We start from the raw sequence: 10,347 nt of genomic DNA, 5'->3' as shown, positions 1-10,347 counted from the left end.
TCTGGTATTGCAGAATTTTAACTGTATTATATTACTCGTGCATCTGTCACTTTGAACATGGGAATTGAATAATAAGAATGCACGACTTTGACTTTTGATCTTTTCTTATTTACTTAAACATTGTTTTGTACATTTGCTATTGTGTATAGCAAATGGAATAATTAACAAAATACTCCACTAATCACAGCTTGATGAACAAAATTCCAAACAGTGATTTGTCTCAGAGGGATCTAATTCTCATGAAATTTGTGGGGTGGAGAAGATACTCTTCTTCTCTTTCTCACTTGACACTCGTACTTAGGTGATGAGTGAGAGAGAGATGATACACTCGGGTAGGAAAGTATTTCTTGTGGGGTGCCATGGCAGTCGACGAAACAAGACATGACCATTTTGTCTGCAATATATGAACTTGGGCTGCTGGTTCGCAGACTGGCGGATCCAGAAATTTTTCGACCGAAAGAAATAGGTTGAGAAAGCATAGAAGATATTTAGAAGCTTATGGAATTACTGAAATGAAAGATGCAGAAATACAATTTTCTTTATTTATCTTTGAATTTGGGGCAGCGGCACAAGAAGAATACATTTATTAAAAGTTAAAAGCATAAAATACAACTCCTCACATAGAATTTAATACAACTCAACAGCCTCTTTTTTAATCAAACACTTTGTACAACACTGAACATCTTGAAGCAGAACATAAGGGTTCAATTTCCTTAATATATATGTCGATCATGCCGAAAACCTAAGGGGCTCACCATCTCAATTTTGCTGGGAAATACTGCGGAAAAATTCACATGCAAATTAATCAGAATACGAGTTAGTGAATAATCGAAAATTCAGAATCCGCTCGAGGAACTACAGAACAGTACTCACCTTCTCAATGAGGGACAAATAATATGGCTTCACCTTTTCGACATCAACTCGAACTTTGCTCTTGCTGTAGAGGTCATATTTGCTGCACAACATCACAAAAAGAAAAGCACAGTATGGTCAGTTTTGTTCATGAAATCTTGCAATCACAAGATATATACATACATATGTATACATAAATTAAGTGAAGTAGAAATGGAGCTTACTTGAATACTTGAAGCCACTTAAGATTCTCTTCATCCTCCTTGTTCATAAGGTATCTATATGCCCCTGCCCTATGTAAAGCTGCAACATAATGATAAATTGGAAGTTAGCATTTGGTCACATTTGCTTTCTTGCAAGGGATTCTGCATTTTCGAGGTACTTACGATAAAATGAGTGATACCGGATGATGAACAATCCAGCCTTAGGCAAAGTTGTTCTGTTTTCTTTGGCCACCTGCAGATTAATTTGAATACACCAGTTAACAAAATCAGGGTTACCTTGATATTAACATTTGAAATTCGCACGCACGAAGTGAAAGACGTACCAAGTACATGTAGTCATCATGACCCCAAGAGATCATGACATTGTCCAGTCCACATCCTTCTGAGTAGATCCCATTCTTGGTGTTGTAGGAAGGATTGTTGTAATCCAAATTTTCCTTGAAATACTGCAAGAGCAAAGAAATGATTGACTATATATTTATGATCACATTTAAGATGTTTACTTCAGTCTAACTAAATCTTTGATGGGAAATGATAAATACCTTGTGGTGAACAATGGATTCATCAAAAGCGCAACCGAGAGGATGTGTGTCTCCTGCAACATAAAGTTTGAATACTTTTTCAGTTGAAATAGCTCAAAATTGTGAAAGGGTAATCAAATTTCAATAGTCAAAACACAACACTCACCAACAACAGCCCATTGAGGAAGCTCTCCAAAGCTAGGAAGCAGAAGCACTTTTCCAAGATCTGAAACCCATGCAAGATTAAGTTAATGCGAGAGAAGAAGCACTTTTATCAAATCCAAGAAATTGGGTATGGAGAACTTCATTGGAAAAAGTCATAAGCAGTTGTGGATCATTCTAATTCTAGAATTATGTAAACTATAATATATGAGTCATTCTACAGTACGGTTAACTGCATTTAAAAAATTAAGTATTCAAGTTTATTGAAAACATATTTACATTTAAACATGTGGAAGAAAAGTCCGTTATATATTCTAACAAATGAACAGCTAAGATTAAAATCAAAATTAAGGGATTTTAATTGGGAATATACCATGAATAAGAGCAGTCAAGTGCAACCAATCTTCATCGGGATAGTCTTTTCTAATTGCTTCAGCAGTTTGCAGCAAGTGCTCAATTTGTGGTTCATCCAAGTCAGGATCACTGTCATCCACAACCTCATTGAGGAGCTCACAACATTCCCATATGCTCATTTCGACTCGATTCAACTTGCTATACTCCTCCCTCATTTGCTGCACGAAATCATAAGTTTGATGAATGTGGTTCAACCGGTAGAATTCCTCCACAGATTTATGCCTTTCGCTTTCAGCGTTATAATCCCTGCATTGCATTTGCATATGCACGTCAGACCTCAATATTTCACGACAACAACTACATGAAAAATGTGACAAAAAGTTAATTATAAGAACAATTTTATATAATTATGCAGACCTGAAAGACTGGCCAAATGAATTAATTTCAGGTGCAATGAAAGCCTCATTGGATGCTGCAATGTCTTGTGCCACAATTCCATCATTTTTGGAGATCTCTTTGGGCACCACAAACCCACCATCCAATACTAATTCATTGATTTCTCCATCGATCTCTGAAGAAATAATCTTCTTTTCCTCCATTTGTAACCCTATCGATCAAATTAATATCATAATTAATTAACTAATCATTAAAAAAAAAAAACCGGAACATAAAACCAATGCAATAGAGTTAAACAAGGTACAAAGGGCAAGGGCTTGCAGCTCGCTTGGATGCCAGCATTCAACCATTCATCCAAGGTTCTGTGTTCAACTCCTCCCTCCGCCACCATCGCTCGGAAAAAAAAAAAAAAAAAAAACGAATTAAAGGAAAAGTGTAGAAGGGTTTACCAAGCTCAGGCTGCTCAGTGAGGATAGTCATCTTTGCCTACGAAAAATCGAGCAATTAAAATATGACTCGAAGCAAACAAGAAGCCAAAAGCAGAGAAGAAAGCAAATTGGTTCTGTGTGGTACGATACGTTGCAAAACTGGATTCTTATATAGCAACCTAAAATGTCCCTGCATGAAAATTTGGAAGCATGGGAGTCCTTCAACTTGAGAAACGACATGTTGAAATTCCTATTTTATCCAACTAGATTGCATAAATTCCATAAATAGTATCCTTGCATGGAAATTTAGGAAACGTGGGAGTCCTCAACTGAAAATATTATCCAACAACTCCGAATGAAACGTTCAAAACACGGTTGTATAAAGAAACAGATGATAAGGCTGATCTGCCCTTATTAGAAAAGTAAAATGATTGGATTATAAGTTGAAGGACTCAGAGTCAGCCATTACGTGGATGTCATTATCCAAAATTCTTGGCCGGATCTACTGACATGGAATCTAGTCATGGCCAAGTAATGCATGCAACTGTTATTTTTAATTCAGTTTTTAACGGTCTTAGAAAATTTAGAAACGTTGTCGTCTGAACTTAATTACGTCATTTTTCACATTGCATCTTGAATTTATAATTCGGTTTTTCATGCAAATCATGGTGGAATCTGATTAAATTATTTATCAATTAGAATTTAATAAAATCCATCCTTTTAACCAAGAAAAAAAAATTATAATTCGGTTTTTAAATGTCTTGATTTTTTATTTGTTCAATTCCACCTGCTATCCTCGTCGGATGTGTTAGAATTTCTCTTAAATCTATCAAGTGATGATGATGCACTTATGACTTAAGAGGGACGCGAATCACTAAGGGAGTATTTTTGCTTACCGTTATTTAGTATGGTATATACTTACTACTTTATTTATCATCGTTAGATGAATTTAAATTTCGAGATTCGTGTAATGGATATGAACAAATCTTAAAATTCAAACTCATCTAACGGTGATAAATATGGTGGTGAGCATACACCACATTAAATGGTGGTGAGCAAAAATGCACTCGAATCACTAACATGCAAAAAATAAATAAAAAATAAAAAAAATTAAAAAAAAAAAGGCCAACTAACTTTATACAAAGAGATTGCAGAAATTTAATTTGAGTGAAATTTGGTGTGGTAAAATTTACAAAATAAATAGAGGGATGTGTTACCTAGACACCCTCTTAATTTTTGACCGTCGGATTAAATGAATTGAAGAAAATCGAAGGGCAAAAATTAATAAGGAATGTGTGAGAAGTAAAAAACGGTGTGAATATAACACCCCTCTATATATGATTAAGTCACCTCAAATTATTTTTAGGTCAAATTTTTTTCGTGGTCCTTGCGGTGACACGACACTTTCAATGTGATCCTCGTGGTGACAAATTTGTTATTTAAACCCTCGTAGTGAGCCTTGTTAGCAATTGAGGTCCAATCCAAACTTCCGTTAAATAAACTCGTGTGACTATCACATGGAGGGTCAAATTCATCATTTCAATTCAAATTACATTGTATGCGGTGGACATCTAGTATGACTTAAGATTTAATTGAAATTAGATTTTACATAAGAAAAAAAAAAAAAAAAAACTTAAACGCAATGAAACTAAACCTATAAAACCATGTTAATGGCTAGGAGAAGAGGTGAAGGTGAAGTCACGCCTAATTTCTTACGTATGATTTCGTTTGGAAATCCTAATACTTCTAATAAACCATTGTTTTTTTTTTTCAATGCCAACACGTCTTTGATCATGAGTTAGAGACCTAGACTTATTTGAATTTTAATTCTTCTATCAATTTGTACCAGTCTGCTTATATGCCTTTCAATTTTGTCTTTAATTAATAGTGTGGTTTGATGCAGGTCGTAGTCTTGCAGTACACAACCTTGCAATGCACCTTGGAGACCTCTTGGAATGACCTCTGCAATATCATCAAATGGTAAAAATCCTTGGAGACCTTCTAGAATGGCCCCAATGCACAACATGCAAAATCAACAGATGAAAAAGCACAATACCTTGCAAAAAAAAAAAAAAAATTGATGAAGCGAAGGGAATTGATTTTGTTTTGTGAAAAAACTAGATTATTTGTTTAGTTTGTGGAAAACATCTTTAATGACTTTTTGTTATGATGAACCACAATATATTTGGAAGACATACTTCTGTCTTTGTTTTTATTTTTTTTTATTTTTTGGGTTCGATATATGCTATTGTCATTAGTGTGCAAAATACATTATGGCATGAGAGATGATGAAGCTATTTTTTCTTTCGTGAATGGATAATGTAAATTATCTCCCCTTTGTTTCAATTGCTTTGTACACTGGAATCAGATGCCAACTCACAAGAGAAATAAGTGTACATCATAACTCACCCATAAAGAATACATGTATACGGTATACCTAAGTCATGCTAGATGTCCATGGAATAGGATGTAATTTGGATTGAAATGATGAATTTGACTCATCCACATGATAGTCACATGAGTATTTAAGGGAACACTAACTGAAGTTTGGATTTGGACCTCAATTGCTAACAGGGCTCACCAAATTTTTTTCACCACAAGAGTCACATTGAAAGTGCCGTGTCACCATAGGAACCAAGAAAAAAATTTGGCTTTATTTTTACTACGTGTGATTAGGTTTACAACTCTTTTTTTTAATTAATAAAATCCCTCTTTATCATAAAAACCAGTCACTAATGAGGGCTAAAGGTATTCATATGGACATTATGTGCACATCACATTGATTAAATTTAAGGGTAAATTATATTTTACCCCTCCAGGTTCGGTGTAATTACAACCTCATGCAACATCTTTAAAACATTTCAATCTCATACATTTAGTATTATTTTATTTCAATTTCATACTAACATTTAAAAATCTGTTAAGTTAACCGTTAAGTGATGATGTGGCAAATATAGGATCCCCATTTGTGTTGACATGGTTGCCACATTTGTGCCACGTGGCTAAACACTTAATAACAAATTTAAAATATTAAAATAATTAATTAAAGAAAAAAAAAACAAACAAAAACCCCCTCTTCATTTTCCTTACCCAAGCCACCCCTTCATCCCCTCCACGGCTCCACCCTTTTCCCCCATCACTTCTGCACCTTTCCCTAACCATAAATCTCGTTCATCTTCCTTCTCTTATCACCAATCATTTGCCCCAAAATTTTCCCACCCTAGGTTGCAGGCTGATCCACCTTTTTCTGCATCACTTCTACACATTTCTTTAGTCCCATTCTTCATCTTCCTTCTGCTATCACCAACCCTTAGCCCCAAATCTTTCCCACCCCAAGTCACACGCTACCGCCACCCCTTGCCTATCAAGAAGGAATTGCATGAGGCATGTCCAATTTCAGACAGTAGTGACAGCAAGATGCGGCTCGACGGGGCAGATCCAACTCAACTTGGTGTCGATGCTGGCAGTCCCAATTCGAGGAGTCTCAATGTCGTTGCAATCGAACATGAACTTGGTGGGTGGATAAGGGTGGTTGAAGGAGAAGGTCGGATCGCTGGAAAACCAGACGGTGGCGAAGGTTAGGAAGAGCTGGTGTTTTGACAGGGAAGATATGTTTTTGGTTTTTTTTTTTGGGTTTGAGAAGGAGTTTAGAACTAATGGGGAAAAGGGTGGGTGAAGGGGGACGGGAGAAGGGGATGGGTGAAGGGGGACGGGAGAAGGGGGTGGGCTTGAGTGGGGAAGACGAAGGGGATTTTTGGTTTTTTTATTTTTACTTTTCTTTAATTAATTTTTTAAAATTTTAAAATTTTTTATTAAGTGTTTAGCCACGTGGTACAAATGTGGCAGCCACATTAGCACAAATGGGGACCTCGTATTTGCCACGTCATCACTTAATGGTTAACTTAACTGATTTTTTAACGATTGTATGAAATTGAAATAAAATAATATTAAATGTATGAGATTGAAATATTTTAAAGATGTTGTATGAGATTGTAATTACACCGAAATCTGAGAAGGTAAAATGTAAGTTACTCTAAATTTAATCGAAATTCTAACGCATTTGACGGCCGAAGGCGAATCGTTGAGTGGAGGTGAAAACCAACCTAAATATTCATTGTGAATGTAGAACAATTGCAGAAGTTAACGAGACATTGCTGAACTTTTCCTTTTTTTTTTTTTTTTTTTTTTTTTTTTTGTTGGAGTGTGAGATCACACATATTAGCTGTGATCCTCCTCATCCTTCCGTTTAAATTTTGATTAATACGGTAGGGTAATAAAAATCGACGACCATCACTGAATATTGGGATGCCGACAACAACTTGCAGTAGTTTTGCTGAGAACATCAACCTCCAAGGCTGCAACTTGCCTTCTTGTTGTCATGCAGATGTGTTATATTCTTAATAATGCACCGGTCGGCTATAATCTTTAGGGGATACGCAGTAGATCATTTTCCTGGTATAAATAAATACCACTGCCGGCTATGATTTACGATAAATTAAGGAAAATATTTTTTTATCAGACTGCACGACGTATAACATGGTCATATTACAAGACTCTAAATTTCGTTGGTTTGCGGTGGATAGTTGTTAAAATATACCATACCATTCGTTATTCTTATATGCACTATCTTTACATGTAAATTTGATAAGAAAGCATTACTCGGTAAAATATACGATGTTTAAATTGCTCAAGGAACTCAGATTGATTGATAGTATTTTGAACACGTTTTCATAATTCCAGAAAACAAAACCATTTCTTGTCGAGAGAATAGTACAACTTTTAGTTGAGGTCCTTCAATGGGAACTGGATCCCTTCCGGACCCAAAAGAACTGAATTCACTCATCAAATGATTCAAACCATCGAAATTTGATTCAACGGCTACAAACAGGGGGCCCCTCTAAAAGTTATAATAATTATAGCCGTTTTATCAAATTTCAATGGCCCGGATCAGTTGATCCATGGGCTCAGTTCCTTTGGGTCCGGAGGGGATCCGGTTCCCTTCAATGGATCCTGTTGCCACTTGTTACCCTATAAATAAAAAACGTTTTGTACAATATATGTTATTAAAATGAAACTGTCTCCCATAGTTCCCTGCCACAAGTAAATGTAGTGTACCCACCACACTGTTACGTATTGTTATCATTCCACCAATATTATTTGTATCTCAATCAAATATATGTCAGCAAGTGACTTCATACAAACTTCTTGCTTTTCATGACGAGCTCCGTTCGCATGTTCTTCCCATTTTGACAGTTCACCGTCTTCAAACAGCAGCATTTTGAGCTCAAGTGATAGAACATCAGATAGTAGAAAACTTTACCAGACTAAATATTGGGGTTTTTTAGTAGAAATATCATTCCATCTCATTTTCCCACATTGCTCACCATCAAAAGTTTCTCCCACTTTGTAACACCTTGTCCTTCTTAAAAGACGATTGGAAAGATGGACTATGGAGAGCAAAATGGGCTTGAGCCTCGGTTTGGGCTTTGGGATAAACTATGGAGAGCAAAATTGAGGTCCTTCAATGGATACCCTGTTGCCACTTGTTACCCTACAAATGAAAAATGTTTTGTACAATATATGTCAAGAAAATGAAACTGTCTCCCATAACTCCCTACCACGAGTAAATGTAGTGTACCAACCACACTGTCATGTACTTTTATAACTCCACCCATATCATTTATTCCTCAACCAAAGATATTTCAGCAAGTGGCGTCATACAAACTATCTAATGCTTTACTAGACTAAATGTTGGAGTTTTTTTAAGTAGAAATCTCATTTTATCTCATTGTCCCACGTTGTTCACAACCAAAAGTTTCGCCCACTTTGTAACACCTTGTCCTTCTTAAAAAAAAAGATTGGAAATATGGACTATGGAGAGCAAAACTGGCTTGAACCTAGGTTTCGAATGTTATAATTATATATACTAGCATATGGGCACACACAAAGTGTAAGAAATTTTTTTATTTTTGTTTTTGAAATAGAAGGAGAGAGGAAGAGAGTGATAGAGAACGTGGGAGTTGGAAGTTTTTTTTTTTTTTTTTTTTTTTTTTTTTTTTTTTTAATTAGATATATGTTAGGATTACATGTAGGTGAGACTTAAAAAAAAATAGCAAAATTTGGTTGTGTGAAATTACATTTCTGCCTCATATTTCTTATTCATGTATTGTTTTAATTAGAGAGTTAAACTGATAATTTCATAGGATTTTGATTGACAATGAGTGTTTTATTAATTAGTAGAGAGATATATATATATATATATATTAATTGTCATATGATGGGATTTAAATTCATAATTAATTTATTAAATATATTTTTAATTTATTAAATAATTTCTTATTTAGTTTATCTTTTTATTTCATTAGACTCATTATTTCGAATCTTGACTTAGATCATTGAATCCTGATGAAGTAGATGCCTACAGAACTACAAGCACAAAGTAGAGGCTAATTTCTATTTCAAGGACATTGCGGTAAGCAAGCCTCAATCTTCATTTCATCTATTTAAATATTAGTCATGTTTATTCGAATTTTGTCAATATACATAGTTGCAATTATTTGTTTATTAGCAATAATTGTATATATAAATCTCGTTTTATTCCTACAATATATCAATATATATATATATATATATATATGTTATTGTGGCTTATTTTATCTGATAGGAAGAGATATGTTTGTAGAAGATGTTATTCCCCTACATAGTATCTTTATTTATAGTAATAAAGGAAGGAAGAATCATTCTCCTCCAAGAAATACAAGTCCTAATAGGGAAGAATAACTAGTATAAAATCTAATCTAGGATTTACACAATCACACTTAAATACGAAGTTTATAACACTCCCCCTTGAGTATGTAAATACTCAAGTAGATTCAGTATCATTTAGAATTGAGGAAGTCTACTCGTCGGCATTGATTCTGGGAACACGCTAGTCTCAAAGTAAAGTAGGAACTTGCATATGGAATTAAGTCTCACAATAGACCTAATGGCTATGGTAAAACCCAAGCAGGAACAAAACCCATAGTCTAAAGAAAAATGCGTAAGAAAATGCAAAGTCAAATGAAATGTCTACTAGATGTCATCAGGGATATGATCAACCTAAGGTGGGTGCCTCGTCAAAACCTCGTTAGGTAGCAAAAACTTAGTAGGAAAAATGTTCCTAATCGTAAGGAAAAAGAATACATTAAGATCAAGCAAATATACTTTAGGATACTCCCCCTGAGTTTGACATAATTCCAAAGAGAAATAACAATGTTACAACTCAAAAAGTTTACATATACCTATTCCTTAAACAAGCTTCTGAAATGTCACCTTTGGTAGTGATTTGGTTAAGAGGTCAGCCATATTGTCTTGTGAACGGATTTGCGTGACTTCAATCTTCTGATGATCTTGCTGTTGATGTGAAAAGAA

The 10,347-nt window shown here is 34.9% G+C and overlaps 1 protein-coding gene across 1 annotated transcript; it reads right to left on the bottom strand.

The window, feature by feature from the left end:
* Positions 1 to 520: 520 nt before the first annotated feature.
* LOC137718336 (inositol oxygenase 2-like) lies at positions 521 to 3,117 on the bottom strand. Its single transcript, XM_068457869.2, has 10 exons — positions 2,959 to 3,117; positions 2,531 to 2,720; positions 2,133 to 2,419; positions 1,764 to 1,823; positions 1,619 to 1,671; positions 1,400 to 1,522; positions 1,239 to 1,308; positions 1,077 to 1,155; positions 874 to 955; positions 521 to 778 (listed from the first exon to the last, which is right to left on the bottom strand). The coding sequence occupies exons 1-10, from the start codon at positions 2,987 to 2,989 to the stop codon at positions 752 to 754; spliced, it is 1,002 nt and encodes a 333-aa protein (XP_068313970.2). The 5' UTR covers positions 2,990 to 3,117; the 3' UTR covers positions 521 to 751.
* Positions 3,118 to 10,347: the final 7,230 nt, after the last annotated feature.

This window comes from Pyrus communis, chromosome 15 (assembly GCF_041283825.1).
Source record: "Pyrus communis isolate YQ-2024b chromosome 15, ASM4128382v1, whole genome shotgun sequence".
Lineage (NCBI taxonomy): Eukaryota > Viridiplantae > Streptophyta > Magnoliopsida > Rosales > Rosaceae > Pyrus > Pyrus communis.
Note: the sequence above shows the minus strand (reverse complement) of the source record. Positions and strands in the feature narration are given on the sequence as shown.